Source organism: Globicephala melas, chromosome 6 (genome assembly GCF_963455315.2).
Source record: "Globicephala melas chromosome 6, mGloMel1.2, whole genome shotgun sequence".
NCBI lineage: Eukaryota > Metazoa > Chordata > Mammalia > Artiodactyla > Delphinidae > Globicephala > Globicephala melas.
In genome coordinates this window covers 1,609,570-1,627,404 of record NC_083319.1, presented here as the reverse complement: position 1 = coordinate 1,627,404, position 17,835 = coordinate 1,609,570, and the positions used below count along the sequence as shown (strand labels likewise).

General features: G+C 65.6%; 1 protein-coding gene across 1 annotated transcript in view; it reads right to left on the bottom strand.

Annotated features, from left to right (window-relative positions):
• The window catches only part of NOTCH1 (notch receptor 1), a 47,057-nt gene extending 30,435 nt beyond the window's left edge, over positions 1-16,622 (bottom strand). The window contains exons 1-2 of the mRNA XM_030838276.2: positions 16,363-16,622; positions 14,540-14,621 (exon numbers count right to left, since the gene is read on the bottom strand). Coding sequence (XP_030694136.2) covers positions 14,540-14,621; positions 16,363-16,423 — 143 coding nt within the window. The 5' untranslated portion in view covers positions 16,424-16,622. The remainder of the gene's footprint in view (positions 1-14,539; positions 14,622-16,362) is intronic.
• Between the last annotated feature and the right edge of the window lie 1,213 nt (positions 16,623-17,835).

The window sequence follows — 17,835 nt, the reverse complement described above, 5'->3', positions numbered from 1 at the left end:
TTCCTTGCTCCCCTCCGGAAGGAGGTCACCCCAGCACCTGCCCCTCCGCTGGCCTTCTCTCCCACCCACACACAACCTGGCCATCTGGCCGGGGTGACCTGTCCTGGCCCCACCTGGCCAGCGGCAGGTGAGTGACAGGTGGGGCTGAAGCCCCCAGGAGAGGGGCTGCAGAGGGGCCGGCTCCCCCCATAGCGGCTCTGCCCGCACCCACCCCCACCCCCACCCCCGGAGGAGCGCCAAATGGCCGCGGTCCCGCCGGCCTGGAGCTCTGTGTCCACTGTGCTGCTCGGCCCTCCCTGCCACACCCCACCAGCCAGCCCGCTCCATAGAAATGCAACCCCAGAAAGAAACATCCCGACGCAGATGTTGCCTCGACCTTTCACCCTTTCACCCTTTCACCCGGACTAATTCTAACTTGTGCTGTTTTCCTTTCTAAGTTAAGCGGGCCATCTGCTGCCCCCAGGGGACAGACGACAGCTCCCTCCTCCCCTCAGTTCCAAGGGGGAGGGACTCAGTACTGAGGAGGGATTTACTCAGTTCTGCCCTCAAGGAGTTTACGGTCCAGTGGGGCAGAGCCAGGGGTGAGCACGGGCCCTGCACCCTGGCCGGGACGGGAGGTGGGGGGGGGCAGGGGATCAGTGATGTGCCGCTGCCCTCCTTCCTTCTGCAGGAGGGACAGAGGTGCCCCAGGGAGGGCCATCCTGGGGGCTCCCCCAATGGGTGGGTGAGACACAGTTCGGTCAAAGGGACTTTGGGGGCCGAGAGGGGCCTCCTTCCGCTCTGCCAGCCCCGGCTCTGCGGTGTGCCCCGCCTGCCCGGGCCTCGGCTTCCTGTGAGTGCGGGCAGGGGGTCGAGGGGACTGCGTGGGCTCACAGAAGGCCCCACGCAGAGGCAACCTGGCCATGTGGGCAGAGGAGACTCTCGCTCTAGCCAGCACTAATGGATTTGATCTGCACGCAATTCACCGATGTGTCTCTGGGAACATGTTCGCTGCACCAAGGGAGGTGCGCCTGTTTAAGGAAAGCCGTGAGGGACACAAGGGCTCCCCAGGCAGAGAGGGCCCCCCCCACCCCACGCTGCCTGGGGGCCAGGGTGTGCAGGACGAGCTTGTAACCCCGGCCGGAGGCCACATCTGCAGGGCCCGGAGCCTGCACCCCAAAGGTGGGCAGGGGCCGTGCCACCCAACACAGAAAGGGACAGCTCTGCAGGTCCCTGGGCCCTGGCCCCCCAGGCAGGCAGCCTGCATCCCGAGCCCCAGGGGGAAGGAGCCCCCGGCTGATTGCAGCCATCCTGTTCTCACCTGGCTCCACCTGGCTCTGGAGTAGCAGGGAAGGCAGACTCCCCGTGCCCGCCCCTGGGACAGCCCCTCCACCAGCGTCCGTTCCAGCCCATCTTCCCGCCACCTCCGAAGTCCAAAGTTTCCTCTGGCCGCAGAGGGCAGCGTGGTTACTCACAGCAACAAAGGTGTGTGTGGGGGTGTTACCCTTCCCAAACACCCGCCCCCAAGCTGGGGGCCACCAAGCCGCCTGCTCCCAGGGAGGCCGAGTCAGGACCTGGGGTCCCGTCCCCAAGTTGTGGGTCCCACAGCCGAAGGCCCCTCCCACCCCATAGCCTGGCCCAGCTCTGCCTGCAGGGGGTTCCGGCCGAGAAGCCCTTTCCCCACACCAGCACAGCCTCCTCTCACAGGCTTTCTGCCCAGGAGCCTCCAACCCACAGTGTCACCAGGGCCCCTGATGACGGGGGCCAGGGAGCATGGGTGGCTCATCTTGGTACCCGCACTCCTCCCCAGAGGTGGTCCATGGCACTGAACAAAGAGCACTAAGGCCCTCCACCAGGCAGGCAGGCCCGCCCACCCCCGGGCAGCTTGGCCGGGAGGTTCTGAGACCCCTGTCCCAGCCCAGGCGACTGGGGCCACCTGCAGACTGAACAGGGAGACTGAAGCCAGGAGAGAGCAGGACGGGGGGCTCCAGACTCTGGGTCCCCAGCTCCTCCCCCAGAGGGGGCGGGGCCAAGGAGCCCAACTGTGTTCCTGGCCAAGGTGTGGGGGGGCAGTCCTGGGCTCCTTTGGGCAGAGGCCAGTCCAAGGCCCCCCATATCCCAGTCGAGGGGTCACACCTTCCAGGAGGCACCAGCTGCTAATGGATGACGTGCTCACGGCAGGTGTGGGTGCGTGCTTGGTGACACCTGCTGGCCACCCCCACTGCGCCCACGCGGGGTCCTGGGGTCCTTCCTCACTGGGAAGAGCCAGGACAGCTCAGCTCTGGGGAACAGAGCCCCCCGGGGAGACATGAGAGCCAGGGTGCGAGGGTGCCCGGTGACTCCGACGGCCCCTTGCCCTCAGCTCCCCAAAGCCCCCAGGACGAAGAGCCACAGCAGGCAACGTCCCAGGTTTCTTTCAAGCCTGCAGGGTCCTCTGTCCAGATACCGGTCTGAGGGGCAGGCTGGGTCCCAGCTGTGACTCTGCTGTGCCCGAGGGCCCCCTGGAAGATGGGCCTCTGCACTCCCCTCATCTCTGCCCCCTTCTGCATCAGGGCACGGCTCAGGTGGGGTGTGCCGGGTCCCTGGAAGATGGCCCTCTGCACTCCCCTCATCTCTGCCCCCTCCTGCATCAGGGCACGGCTCAGGTGGGGTGTGCCGGGTCCCTGGAAGATGGCCCTCTGCACTCCCCTCATCTCTGCCCCCTTCTGCATCAGGGCATGGCTCAGGTGGGGTGTGCCGGGTCAGCCCGGAGCGTGGTCGGCCCTCCATGGGTCTGGAGGCTACAGTGTGGGAGTGCTGCCCCCTTGCCCGACCTGCCGCCCCACTGCCCCAGGAAGTGGCTGCAGGGGGGCCCACCAGAGCTGGCAGAGCTGTGGTCTCCCTCCAGCCTGTGCAGCCGCTGGGCTGGGGCAGCTCAGAGCTGCGTGGGGCGGGGTGGGGGGGTCCCTGCCCTGGCTCCCAGGGCGTCGGGAAGGAGGAGAAGGGCAGTCAGGGCTGCAGAGGGATGGGGCACCCTGGAAAGGGACCAGCCAGGTCTGATGCAGACAGACCCCAACCCCGAACAACAGTGGTCCCCAGCCCGGAGTGGCAGCAGCAGTCGAGGAGGAGACCTGGCCCCGGGGTGGGGCGGGGTGTGGAGCGCACTGGGCCCCAGCAGCTGCTCCCAGCACTCTCCGCTCTTTGTCTAGAATCTTTCTCCCAAGTTGCATCTCTGGATGGTTTAAAATACGCTGGAAATAGGAAGTGCTGGAGCACGGGGAAACCCTTTGTGTGTGGGACGGAAGCCACCTTTCCCACTGCAGGGAAAACAATGCCCGCCCGTGGCTCAGGGCCCCCCGCGGCGCTCAGAGCTGCCCCACCCTTGACGTGGGAAGTGGCTTGCCCGTCTGAAGGGACGGAAGGGCCGGTGCAGAGGTCTAGCGGCTTCCCGGAGATGGCCCAGCTGCAGCGGGCAGAGGCAACCCAGACCCACCCATGGGGCAGGGACGGCCGCTGCTTGGCCAGCCCCCCCCCCCCAGACACTGTAAAAGGCACAGCCAACGGGGCCAGGGTGTCCCGGGAACGGGCTGTCCCGAGAGGGCCCCGGGGGCTGTTGGGCGTGTGAGAAAAGCCTGCTGCCCCCCACGCCCGCACTCTGCTGGGGGAATTTACCAACCACCCCCAAAAGATGGAGTCTGAAGCTGGAGAAAGGCTGGAATGGGCGTCCTTCCCTGGGCTCACCCCAGCGGCCCCGAGACCCACGTGGACGAGCCTGCCGCCCCCACTGCCAGGGATCCCCACAGCTGCCGGGGGCCTCTGCTCCCAAGCAGGACGGAGCCAGACCTGCGTCCCCAGACGCTCGGATGCAATGAAGGGGTGGACGCGCGCGCAGCCTGGCGCCACGGGGAGGGCTTAATCCAAAACGCGATGAATTAAGTCAGCAACTGCAGACCGAGCTCCGCACCAAAGCCAGAAACCAGTCTGCAACTTCCCGCCTCTGCTCTCAGGAGCAGATGCCGTCCCAGAGGTTCGGGAAGAGGGAAGGGTGGCCCGGCGGCGCTCCTGTCCTCTCCCACTGACCAGGGCAGACGCTGGGGGCAGCCCCGCTTGTGTCCAGCGTCTGGTCGAGAATGCAGGGGGAGGACACCAAGGACCCCCTGACATGGGTCCCAGAATGAAGACACTGTGGACAGCACCCCCCCGCACTCCCGGACCTACTTGGACTCTGCCAGCTGTATCTCATCTTACTCTTGAAACAGCCCTGCAAGGACACACCGGGCCCATTTTACAGATGAGCAAAGCAGGGCTCAGCCAGCTTATGCTCACGGCACCACCTGGATTTGAATGCAGTTCTTAACCTCTCCTGCCCCCAAGGGTGGCCCGACGCCGGCCACCAGGGCGCAGTCAGAGCACAGCCGCCCCCCTAGAGGCAGCTAAAGGGCCAGAAGGAGATCCCTGGGCAGGGAAGGAATGTGTGGGTCCCCTGCGCCCCAGCTGTCCCCCGCCCCCTGCCCCCAGCAGCCTGGATTTCTTGCCTGACCGCCTGCTCTCCCCAGACCGGGAGGGCCGGAGCAGACAATGCATTCTTACAACCCCACAAGATCAGCTGAAACTCAAAACCCCAGATTGGGGGGGGATGTCTGGGTGAGAAGCCTGGGAATTGGGGAGCTCCCAGCCGGTGGGTGGGACCGCTCTGGGCCCCAGCTCCCCCGCACCCCTTCCAGGCAGCAGGAGGGCCCCACCAGTACCGGACACCTGTCACCACCCTCACCCACAGTGCCTGCGTGGCCTTCCTTCCTGTCTTGTCTGGCTCTGGGGACGGAGGGGACGGAGGCCACAGCCAGCCATCCCCAGGCCAGGCCGAGGGAGAGCCGGCCCCTGACTAAGCCGCGGCACAGGGCGCAGGCTTCCGTGGGATCCCAGGGCCCACGACCAGCGCCCCTCTCTCTGGACCCTCCTCCCAGCTCAGGCAGGCCACCTGCCCACCGCCAGCCACCCCACCCAAGGCAGAGCAGCAGGCCCCCGCGCCCCCTCCCCAGGCTTGCACACGGGTCCATGGCACCCCGGCCATCCACTTATAGCCCTTGCTCTCACCCCAGGCCCAGCACAGTCCCCAAGGCACCGGGGGGCACAGGAAACACCAGAAGATAGACTCCTGCCAGCTGCGCCCAGGCCTGCACTGTCACACCCTGGGGCCACCCGGGCATCCTGGGCCAGTTGGTATGGGTCTAGGGCCGTCTGGGGGGCTCTTCCCCGTGCGGAAAGCAGTAGGTTCTTGGGTGGGGCATGCCCTTCTGCCCAAATCCTGAGCTCGGCTAGTCTCTGGGAGAGCTTTCTGGACGAGGCCTCGGAGTGTTAGGAACGAGCTCCAGTGTGGAGTAAAGCTAAGTCGACGTGTCCCATTGGGATCGATCCACGGGGCCACCACGTGGGGCCGACCTGCGATACTTCTCATAGGGGGGCTCAGAGAGGTGAGTGAGCAGCCCAAGGTCACACAGCCCAGCACAGTTCTCATAGGGGAGCTCAGAGAGGTCAGTGAGCAGCCCAAGGTCACACAGCCCAGCACAGGCCGCGCTACGGACGTGGCCGCACCATCCCAGCCCGGCCAGGCGGGAGCAGCGTGCTGGGACGGGGGAAGCCCAGTGCTGGGCAACCGGCTCAGACTGAGCCTCCCTGTGTCTTGCAAGCCGGGCCTTCCCGAAACCTGGATCTGCCCACCTGCCTCCACTCCCTGCTCCGCGCCCACGGCTCCAGCCCTCAACCAGGCGCGCACACCACATACCTGCCGAGTGCCCATGCTGGAGGCACTTGGACCCAAGTGCCCTGGGCCCTGGACCACCCGGGGGGAGGCCACCATGACCTGGGCCCCTGCCATGGTGGGTGCCGGGACACACAGCCCTGCCAGACATCCTGACCCCGGAGGAGGAAGTGAGGGGAGCCCCGCCCTTTGGGGCCGCCCCTTAGGAGCCGGTACCGGCCTGGGGAGCGGGGTAATGAGACCCTCGGCTGACCCAGAAGGCCCAGAGGTAGTCACCTCCCCCAGCCCTCTGGATGGACGGGAGACGGAGGCCCCAAGGGGCGGAAGTGTGGCCAGGCCCCCGCCTGTCCCCGCCTTAGCCCGGCCTTTAGCTCAGCATCGCTCTTACTGAAAAGCTCTCAGGGAAAAACACGCATACTCAAAACTCTGGCTTCTCCCCCAAACCTCTCATTTCCAGTAACCGTGCAGTTTCCGCTTATCAACAACCGAAACAGAGAGGAAATGGTGGGAGGCAGGTCCCCGTGCCCCAGGCCCTGCTGCTGGGGTGCTGACAGATCTTCCCAGAGGCTGCCGCCCACCTCCTCGCACACGCGTTCCCCGTGGGCCCTCGACGATCTGCCGGGGCGGCCAGGGTCCAGGGCAGCGCCACGACCTCCCGGCAGCTTCTGGGGCCCAGCAGGCTGGCCGATGCTGAAACGGGGCCGGGGGCCTCCCCGGGGCTCGGCAGAGGGGCCGCCCTCGGCTGTGACGCGTGCTGGCCCATGATCTTGGGGTGAAGGAGGCGGGAGGCCGGGAGGGATCCCCGGAGAAGGGGACGGCCCCGGGCCCGAGCGGCACCTTGGCACCAGGCCCAGAGCCGGGGCTCTTCCCAGCCTCCAGCTGTCTGTCCCCCATCCAGCGTGTATCAGACCCTCAGCCCCTCTCCCAGGCCCACCGCCCTCACACTAAGGGCCATGTGACGACGCGGGACCCGCCTGCACGAGCCCTCGGCTGGGCTGGGTGAGGCTGGCCTTTCGTGCCACCTGTGCGGCGAGAGTTTGTTCAGCAAATCACAGTGTCAACAGAGGGACGAGGGACCGTTTACCCAGCTGAGAAGAGCAACCAATTCAAGCCCTTCAGAGACACACGACTGACACCCAGCCCGGTGACAGACGGAGCAGGCGGGACGGGCGGGGACGAGGCTCCCACCTCACGGAGCCAGGCCAGGCTGCGCGCGGCGGGGTCACAACGCGGCCGTTTCTTTGGCGAAAGTCCCGACAACAGAGCTGGGCCTGGGCCTGGCCTACTGCCGCTGAAAGCGGCTCCCACCCGGCACCCACCTGTCCCCGGGCAGCCGTGGGGTGGGAGTGGGCTCTGTGCGCCCGGCACCCGCCCCGCGAGGACTCCCAGGTGAAGGCTGGCGGGGGCTGGCCGCCCGAGCGACTCTCAGGGCTGGGAACCGCCATGTAGGCGTTGGAGGTGAGGCCTCCCCAGGGCATCCCCCGCCCCCATCGAGGCTCGCTGGGAGCCAGGACCCCGGGCACTCCTTCCAGGAAACCGTGAGGGCCCCAGAGGGCCGCCGCCATCGCTCAGGCGGAGAGAGGCTCCAGGTCAGACCTCCGAAGACGGCCCCCAGCCCCAGCCCAGGAGAGCCCAAGACCCCCCAGTGCAGCACGTGGCAGGGAGTCCCGGGAGGCCTGAGCCGCAGAGTGGGGCGCGCTGCCTGGAAGGAGAGGCCGGGCCCTCTGGAGGTGTCCACACCCCACCTGATGGGTGCCCACTCAAGGCAGCAGCTCGGTGTCAGGAAGGGAGCGGGGAGCAGGCAGTGCTTGACCTCATACACTCCACAGTGTGGACGACGGGATGATGACCCCTGCCCCCAAGCCTGGGGGAGTGGACGGCGAGGTCGAGGGCCCCCTTTCCCAGAATGCTCCCATCGCAGGGGCAGAGGGTGCGGGGCGGGAGGAGACCCTCAGAAGAAGGGACCACTCAGTGGTGAAACCCTGGGCAGGGGTCCTGTTCCCGTAGCTCCATGCGTCCCAGAGATGCACAGAGAGCTACCCCCACCTGTGACGCGGGGACCAGCTCGACCCTCCCCACTGGGATGATGCTAACACCGTAGGAGGGCCACTTTCTCAAGGGCCTGCGGGCCCCTCTGGTGCCCTGGAGGAAACACGGAGCCTCCCTGAGCCCCGAGGGCCACTTGGAGGGGACCCATCTGTGGCTAAGAGCGAAGGGCCAGACCCCTGGCCCTCTCTCCTCTCACACAAGGCTGAGTGCCTCCTGCTAGGGGTACACCCAGTAACTCTGAGCGGACCCTGAGGGTCCAGGAAAGGATGTGCTCCCACCCCAGGGAGAGGCCGCGAAGCAGGCAGATGACGTGGGCAGGGGCCGAGGGTCTCACATCCAAAGCCTTACTGCCCGCCGCTGCCCCTAGCTGCTTCTCCTGCCTGCGGCTGCACTGCCTGCTGACCTGTCCCAGCCCATCTGCCCTCTGTCTCCGCGGTGGGCTCACTCCAAGGCCGCGGCAGGCCTGGGGCACCTGGGTGGGCTGTGCCCACAGCACTGGCCTCGCACCACAGGCAGTTAAGGCGTCTGCCCGGAAGTCTGGCTCCGAAACAACGAGCCTCCTTCTCCTGCACAGGCCGGGCCTGCGTCTGCCTTGCCCGCCCAGCCCCAGCCCCAGCACCTAGTAAGTGCTCAATAAAAGTCCGCTTTCCCCTCGCATTCCTGACGCTGATGCCGGGCAGGTGGGGCGCTGGCCCTGGAGCCCTGGTGCCCCTCCTCTGGGCCCGCTGGTGCTCAGCCGGCGCCAGCCAAGGCCCAGCGGCAGAAGCCGAGGCCGCAAGCTGACGTGGAGCCCTGAGCAGGCTGGCACCGCGGGCACGCTGGGCCATCCTAACGAATACACCCAATACGTGCCGGGCCCCACTCGAGGGGCTCCGCGGCTGCCAGGCGGGCGGCCACACAGGCACGGAAATGAGCACCAACTCCTCCAAGAAGCCTTCCGCACGTCCACCACCCCCAACACCCACCCCCTCTGGACTTCTGTCCAAGACCACATACGGACTAGGATGCTGGTGCCACCGCCAGCCAGTCCCTGACAGTCTCAGGCAGGTCAAGTCCAGCGCCCAGAGGAGCGAGGCATGGACATGCACACTGAGTGAACGAAGACAGGTAAGAGAGAGGAGAGGCACGGTTCCACGCGTGTGAAACGTCCAGAACAGGTAACGTCAGAGACAGACAGCAGACGAGTGCTCGCCAGGGGCTGGCGGGGAGGAGAAGGGCGAGTGCCTGTTTAATGGGTATGGGATTTTGTGCCGGGTGATGAAAAAGCTCTGGAACTAGATACGGGCGATGGGTCCACAACCTTGTGAATGTACTTAACGCCACTGAAATGTACACTTTAACCAGCTAAAATCATAAAACTTAGGATGTGTGCAACTGACCACCTAAAAGCAAATATCGATCCCCCCAATCTAGTCGTCAGCTCCCCGTGCTCTCAGAGAGCAGAGTCGGGGAGGGCGGCAAGGCCTTGGAAGGAGATGCCGGGGGAGAAGCCAACAGAAGCCACTCTGGCAAAGGGCCTTCCTCTGCCCGCCAGCCCCTCCTCTGCAGTACCTGTCAATCACTGCTCCCTCTCTAGTGTGTGTGTCCCCAGCCCAGCGGGCCAGGCGGTAAGGACACCAGGGCCCAGAGCTGGCCCCAGACCAGCAGAAGCTGCCCAGCTGCACAGCCAGGTCTGACTCCTGGGCACCTCTCCACGCCACCTCTCCACCTCTCTCCCACCACGCTGCTGCCCACTGCCACCATCCGGGCATCTACAGGCACATCCCAGGGTCCTGCGGGGATGCAGTTGGAAGGGAGCTCCAGGGGCCACCTAACCCCACACCCTCACGTACAGAGGAGGAACCTGGGGCCCAGAAAGGAGACGCGAGTCCGAAGGGGCACAGCAAACCAGAGCCAGCTGGCTCTGTATCTGCTAGGTCGTCTGCGGCGGGGCACGAGGCGGGGCCCACCAGAGACAGCCCCGCCGGGAGCTTCGGGACCGTCAAACACATCCTGACCCACAGTCATGATGCCCCGGAGCCAGCCACTCATTAAAGCCTCCGGAAAGAGTCTGAAAAGTTCTGGATATGCCCGTACACGAAGGCAGAAGCTGATGCAAGCTGGCCTCACGTCCCCACCCCCTTTCCCAGCCTCTTCATCTCTCAGCCTCAGCTTTCCCCACCTGGGGAAACTGGGGGTTTAGAGGAAAGCAGAGCTGGCCACCACCCCAAGGGGGCACGAGCCTGGAGAGGAAAAGTCTGCCGGGGGTTTTCTGAGGCCGGATAAAAGCAGCTGCCTGTGTGTGGAGGCCTCATCATTACATTCTTGAGGAAAGCGATCAGGGCGCTCAATCAGCTCTGCAGAGCCACATCCTTTCACTATTTATAGACAAGATACGAAGCAGGAAAGGTGCCCTCCCCACCCCAGGAGGGTGCAGCCCCTCAGCCCAGCCCGGCACTGCCCAGTGGACCCCACCTGCCAGCGACAGCCATGGCCACCCATCAGGGTCACAGTCAATGAGGAAGACAGCCAGTCCCAGCTCTCCTGGGACCTTCGGACCGCCACCCAGCACTCGGGGAGTGGAGCCGTGACGCCCTCCGGACCTGCCCCCCCGGCCCTCCACTCCAGCTTCCCGGGGTCCCAGCACGCAGCCCACGCCCCCCGCCAGCCAGACCCCACTCAGCTGTCCTGATGAAGAGCTTCTCCATCAGCTATCTGCCCTGCCCCACTCTCTTCCAGCCGAGGGCACAGTTTTCCTTTTTTCTCTTTGTTAAAACACGTCACTATTATTTTCTCAATGGGAAAAACGTTGGCTGCTGTACAGAGGCAGGGCCAGGCCCCAGAAGGCACCTTCCTGCAGAGATCGCGTGTCCCTGGATGTCCCTGTGCAGTCAGAGGCAGGAGGTGAAGCTTTCTAGCTGACGCTGTGCGTTTACCGTGTGTTTTTCTAACCCTGCGTCCTTGGAGCCCGGGCTCTGCCTCCTACAGAGGAAGTCCTGTACAGACCTTGTTTGCTCTCAGCCTAGGAGCGAGGATGAGAATTAACCTGTTCCCCCCACCCCCACCCCACGCCTCGCCCAAGGCTCGCAGGTGACTCACTGGAAACAGACGGACCAGGTGACAGAGACGCAGAACGTTCCATCCCTCTGCAGCCGGGCAGCCGAGTCACTTCCACCCGACCCTCTGAACCTCCTCTTTTAAGGGAAGTTGCCCTCCCCGCCCTGCTTCCTCACAGAAGGGACAGCGAGGGCCTGGGGCAGTGCAGGCAGGATGCGGCAGTGGTTAGGAACACACGCTCTGGAGAAAGAGCTAGGGCTGGGCTCCACTCTGCACTGTGTGATGCTGGGGCCGAGGGCCACCTGCTCTGTGCTCCGTTACATGCCTGATCCCACGGTTACGGGGTTGCTCCGAGCCCCACCCACCGTGCTCGCCTCCACCTGACACGTCACGTGTCATGCTGCCTCTCCTGCCCCCACACCGGAAAGTGGACTCCATGAGGGCAGGGGCCGTGTCTGCCCTGAGCCCACGGCGCCCAAGTCCAGAACAGAGCCCAGCACGCGACAGGCGCGCAGAACCGCAGAAGCGCACGAGGAAGAGACGCTGATAGGAGCCATCGCAGGCGAGGAAGTCTCCGCATTGGCCAGCGCCTCCCAGGCAGCACGCCGCTCGCGCCCAGCAGGCCGCACCTCTCGGGCTCTCTGAGTTAACTCGCTAGCCAACTAACCACCCTCAAATGAGGATCCTGAAACCAGCAGCATCAACTCAAAAGGAGAAGACAGGGAGGAAACGGACCCTGGCCCGGTGCCTGCTGCGTGCCCCTCTTACGCAACCTTATGCATCACTGAGAGATCAATCGTGGGTCAGCCCTGAATGACAGACTGGGCGGGGGGGGGGGATCTGGATTCAGGGACCCGATGACCTGAGGTCACGAAGCCACTGGGCGGCAAAGCCAGGCCTCAAATACAGGATCGGCCAAAGCTGAGGGCCGCCACACGCTGGCTGGCCGGACTTCCCTCCCAGGTACTCTGGGTGCGACGACGGTGCACCCCACTTCTGCAATCACCTGGAAGACGTCCCGGTAAAATTCTGACTTTCTCGCAGGCAGGGGGAGCATCTGAGCCATCCTGGGGCCTCAGCTCCCAGCCCAGCACCGGGCAGCACCCCCCGACCAACAAGCCTTTCAGACGGAAAACACACGCTCACCCCACAGATGGCAGCCCCCAGAGGCCTTCCCACACTGCCACCCCAATCAAAAGGAAAGAGGGGGAGCCCACTTCGGTATCTCCTCAGCACTGATGGGGCGGCACGGAGGCTGGAGATGCACAGGGGGTCGCAAAGACCCGCCTCAGCCTGCCCCCCGGGCCACCAGCCTCCCCCGGCGGCCCCCGGGCCACCACACACAGCCAACGTCCAGAGACAGCACTCCGCCCATGGGGACACGCAGCCTTCCCGCCGCGGCCACTGGCCAGCCGGGCACGGGCTCTCTGTGACCTCCCGGAGGGCCTTCACACCAACACGAACCTCTTTTTCCCACCCTGAGCCCTGCAGACACCTGACTGGCAGCTTCGGGGGAAGGTTCCTTCTCTTTGGGGTGGAAACAGATGAGTCACCTGCTATTAACGCGCCTGGCACAATGACACCACCGTTTCCCACGCCCTGGCCATGCGGGAGCCAGCAAGTCAACAAGAAAGTCTAGGAACTTTCTGAGGGTCCTGCTGGATGCCGCCAAGCTGGAACTCACAGCCGGGTCAGCAGGGCCCCAGAAGCCTGCACCCGGACACCTCTGAGGAGACAAAGTGGCTCCTCCTCAGCTAGGAGAGCAGGGCCTCCCCCATGAGCAGACCTCCCGGGGCCTCCGCGCAACGGTGGGTGATGGGCAAGAGCGGGAAGGCACAGGCCCCGGGGTGGCCGCAGCGCCCCCCAAACTGCCCAGTGAGCCTGGACCCATGCCTCTGCAGAGCCGGGACCGGCCAGCCGGTCGCAGCTCTGATACCCTTGCCTCCCACCCGGGATGCCCAGTGGTGCGGCCTCCGAGGACGGCGCTTCCGTTCATCTTCCAAGTGGCTCTGTGGGGTGTGCACAATGGGGTCTCTGTGTGCCGAGCCCGGCCGGGTGCCAGGCCAGACAGGCAGGCTTCCCGCCAAGGGGGGGGGGCGGGGCGCCGGGCCCAAGGGAGGAGAAAGGCCGGTACCACAGCCCTGGTCCCTGGCTGTCTTGGGGGGCAGGACTCCCAAAGTGCCCAGGCTTGGAGAGTGGGAGAGCACACCCCCATCCCCTGAGGCCAGCGAGTAAGCCGCCGCAGCACGTACCCCAAGGCACCCCCTTCCCCGCCCAGGCAACACGCGGCTGGAGCTTTGGCCCCGGGAGGCCCCGGGCTGTCCGGGCTCCCCGATCAGACAAGAAGAGACTGCTCCCACTTTCCTCAGCACAGCACTGCCCCCCACCCTCCCAAAGCCCTCTGCAGAGACGCGGAGGCTGCCCCCCGCCCCTACACAGGAGCTCGAGCTCGAGGGGCGGCAGGGAAGGAGTCTGCATTCTGGGAAGCCACGCATAATTAATCACCCAGCATTAATCCACCTCCCCAACAATAGGCACTGCACTTCCACTGAATCCCAGCTGTCGGTCTCTGAATGAAAGGAAACAAGATTTAGGGCATCAAGCGTCGGTGAGGCTTCTGCAGGAGAAAAAGGCCCCAAAAAGCAAAAAAAAAAAAAAAAAAGTAGTGTGCATTCATTAGCGTCTGACAAAGACACAATGCACTTTGTCCATTAAACTGCTCACAGACCTGCTTAATTGGCTTCAGTCTGGGGAGGGTAGGAGGCAGTGGAAGGAGGGGCTGCTTGCCCACTGGCTGGGCAGCAGCGAGCCCGGGCTGGGGGTTGTCAAGGGAATGGGTCCTCAGCAGTTGGAATGAGGGCGCGCCACTTCGGCAGCCTGGGGAGGGGGGCGTTTCTCCAGCCAGCAAGCACCTCCTCATTATTCCCATCAGGGACGAACTCAAGTTGAAGGGCATCAGCCACAGCAGAAAAACTTCCCTAAGGCTGACTGGTACTCAGAGGCAGGCGGCCAGGCAGGAGATTCTAACCAGATTACCCGACCACAGACCTCAGTTCACAGCTGAGGACCCAAGGCTGGGAAGGTGAAGGGCCAGCCGGTTAGGAGGCCAGAGCTGCAGATGCCAGGACAGAAACCAAGTTTCTGGCAGACACTCCCACCCCCACCCCCAACGGAGGGGGGCACAGCCAACCAGACGAGTTCCAACTTCCCTTCCCCAACCCCACCTGAGGCCAGAGAGAAGAGGCCGGGAAGGCAGAGGGCTGGGAAGGTGGGTTTGGCTTTGAAATTGTCAGTTTCTTGCTGAGGCATCACCTGCCCAGGAGGCGCTCACCTGCCCAGAAGAGGTACCCCCCGGTTGGCAGGGCGGTTGGCAGGGCGGTGAGGGCTGGGCCTCTCTACAGATGCTCCAGCGCCTCCCCGGCAGGTCAAATTATTTCTCAGGGACTCCGGAAAGAAATGGGGTACCAGCGATCCCCACCTAGCTCCCCGGGAGCCTGAGGTGGCCCAAAAGGGAGCGCTCCAGCCTCTACGGGCTGGGCCAGCTCCACTCGCAGCATAATTGCTGGTGATTAGGTAATTGCCAGACTTTGTCCAATAAAACTAGCACGTGACCGCGCCCAGCCTCTGGGCCGCCTCCAGAAGACAATGGCCCAGTGTTCTGTCCCTGCTGGCCCGCTGCAGGAGGCCGGGGCTCTGCTCCCAACAAAGCAACAGGTCCCTGCAGGGGCGCATACTCACACACAGGCCTCGGTGCCGTTGGGGAACACTTCACACTTCCCGCCATTCAAGCAGGTCTCGCTGGGCTGGGAACATCGCAGGCCTGGGGGAGGCAAAGGGAGACGTCAGCCTGGCCAGCACCCCAAGGGGCACTGCCCACCCCTCACCTCCTGTCATGCGGTTGCTGGGGGCCCCAGGAAGCCTGGCGTGAACCCCAAGGGGATTTAACATTCCGCCCAGAGTTCTGGGGTCAGCGATGGAGGGAGGGGGAGCCCATTGATGGGGGGCAGGTGGCTAGGTCATGCTCAAAGTGGAGGCGGGGTGGCCTGAGACGCCTCGGGGACAGCAGTGGAGGAAAGCTGGGATGACCCCGGGCCACGCTCCCGAAGTTCTCACTCCCCACCCCATCTTCACTGGGGACCCTGGCTGGGCTGAGGCCCCCATCCAACCACCAGGATTGTCTTGCTGTTCAAACAAGTTCTTCGAGGGGGCGGCGCTGAGTGGGGGGTGGGCAGCCCTGGCCACACTCAGCTCCTCCGCTCGTGGGAAAATGCGACAGCTGCAAGGCCCGCTGCCCCTCCCGCCAACAAAGCGCCGGCCGGAGGAATCAGAGCGGCCCATTGTCGCGCCAGGGCCGCCTCCTGGGGCACCGGGACTGCACCCCAGGGACCGGGCCGCGCCTCCACGCCTCCACCGACACCCAATACCAGCTCCCCAGGGCGGGCATCTTCAGTGGCAGCCCCCCCACACACACCCCCAGGGGAGGGGGATGAAGATGCTCCATTTGGAAGGAACTCGACCCCATTCCCTGGAAGGGGTCAACCAGTCAAGCTCCCGCCTCTTCCTCTTCCCAGGGCTACGTAATGAAGCCCCCCACGGGGGCCGGGGCGGGGTGTGACACCGAACCCTAACTTCAGGAACCGGGGAGCTAATGCTCTCTCCAACTTTTAGCGGAAGAGAAGAATTAATCACCATCCGATTCCTCGGAGATCCTCTTGACGTGAAGTGGAGAGAGGAATGACCGCCCCCCCCACACGCCGCCCCCCCCCCCCCGCAAGGTTTCCAAACTTGAACTCCACAAAGTGAAAGTCCCATCAGTAGCAGCTGTCTTCCGCACACACGCCCCCCTCCCCAAACTGTGAGCCGGGATGGGGGCAGCGACCCGGCGTGGGGAGGGGACACCGCGGGCGGGGCGGCCAGGAGCCCGGGGTCGCCTGGGTCCGCGCCCCTCGCCCCGGCCCTGCGCAAACTCTCTTACTCGGGAAGGAGGCCGGGCCCGCCGGGCCCGCCCAACTCCCCTCTGCCCACCACGCCCGGCGGCCGGGTCCGGCAGTGCGGCTCCGTAAAGACCAGCGCGGCGCCCCGGACCCCACGCTCCACGCTCCACGCCCCAACATCCGCCCCCGGCGCGGGCAAGAGGCGAAGAAAAAAGATAAATGGCCCCAAGGCAACAGGAAACCAAAACCGACTCGATTCAAACCGAAAAGTAGTAGGCAGCTCGTCCGCCCGCCCCGGCGGCGAGCCCCACGCGCGGCTGGCGAAGGACGAGCCCAGGACTGGGTCTCCCGGGCCCCCAGAGGCCCACGCCCGGCTTCAAACCCGGCCCCAAACTCGGTTCCAGGAGCAAGCCGCGTGAGTCCGCCCCGATGGGGCAGGCGGAGCAGGGGAGGGTCAGTCCTTCTCCCCGAGCCCGGGACTCCGGCCCCTACCCTGCCCCAGGTCGCCCGGTCCCCCCTCCCCACCCTGGCCGCCCGCTCCCAGCCACCCGGGGCGCGCGCCTAGGGCGCTGCCAAAAGTTTCCGAAGGCGCGGAAAGTTGCGGGCTCGCGGCGGGCGGTCGCCTACCTCGTGCGGCGAGCGCGGGCAGCAGCGCCAGGCAGAGCAGGGGCGCCAGGAGAGGCGGCATGCCTGCCCGCCGGCTGCCCGCTGCGCCCGGTGGCGGCCTCCTGCGCCCGGCCGGCGGGTCTCGGGCGCACACGCGCGCTCCGGACTGTCCCACGGGCGGTGGCGGTCCGCTACTGCCCTCTCCTTCCTGGCTGGAGGGCGACGCTGCGCTCTCGCGACCTCGCCGGCCCGTCTCCGCGCCCGCGATCGTTCCTCCGCTGTGCCCGCGCCCCGCGCCCCGCACCCCGCACCCCTGCGCTCCCTCCCACGGCCGAGGCACTAGTGAGGCGCCGGGCCGCCGTGCGCTCCGCCCCCGCCCCGCCGGCCCCGCCCCCGGGTCCCGCCCCCGCCGATCCCTCCGCAGCCGTCGCCCCCTCGCTGGCCGCGCCCCTCAGCGCGCCTGGACCAGCCCTGCACCTCCTTGGGGTGGGGCGCGCGTCCCGAACCCGGGTGCTCCGGGGTTGGGGGCCGCGGCGGTGCGGAGCGGGGTTGGGGCCCGGCCCTAGGGACTACTTCTCGTTCGAAAGTTTTCGGGGGCCAAAAGTTTGGTCCGTGGCTGCGGAAGGATCCGCTCTGTCCTCAGCCGTGCTCGGCGACAATTGACAACGATTTACATCTCAATAGCGGAGGAGGCGCGGGGCGAGTGGGGAAAGGGGAGCCTGCGGGAGGCCTTGCCCCGCGAGGAGCTGGGCCCCGGCAGGTGGGGAGGAGCTGCCGAAGCCCCGTTTGGGGGACTCTGGGAGGCGAGCTCTGGGAGAAGTCGCGCCCTGGGCAGTCCTGGGTGCACCCCTGGCCCGGGGCTCCAATCTTAGGAGCCCGTGGTCGCAACTTTAAGCCTCTGAGAGATCGAGCCCAGACACCCGTGGCTGTGAAGGTCGGGGCACTTGACCCTGAGGGATGGTGGTACCAGGGCCGCAGCCTCTGCAAAGGGGGCTCTGGGTGCCCCCAAGGAGGCATCCTGGGGCCAATGCCTGACGCCTGGCCAGACGGATTGCGCACCAGCTCCCCCAGGAGGGACCCACCTCTAGACGCCCCTTGGTCACTGTCCTACCCCTTCTTGGGCGCCTCCAGCCTAAGGAGCCCGGCAAAGCACCCGTGGGCCGAGCAGACCTGGTGCTAGCGCTCACGCAGCCCTGGGCCCCTCCCACATGCTCCTTCCAGATGATGTATTCCTCCACCACGATGCCAGATTTGGACATCCTGTGCCAGCCCGGGTTAAGTGCTGGGCGTCCAAAATGCCTGCCATAGACCCTACTAAACCAAAGTTTACAGCCTCGCACTGGGTACGGGCACCACCCTGTGGTGGGGGTGGGGGTGGGGGCTTCCTGGAGTAGGTGATACCAAAGGGGAGCCTTAAAGGCTGAGAGGGACCTAGCAAGGTAAAGGGTCCGGGGCAGGAGAACCCTCAGGAATGCAGAAATCCCAGAGGCTGGC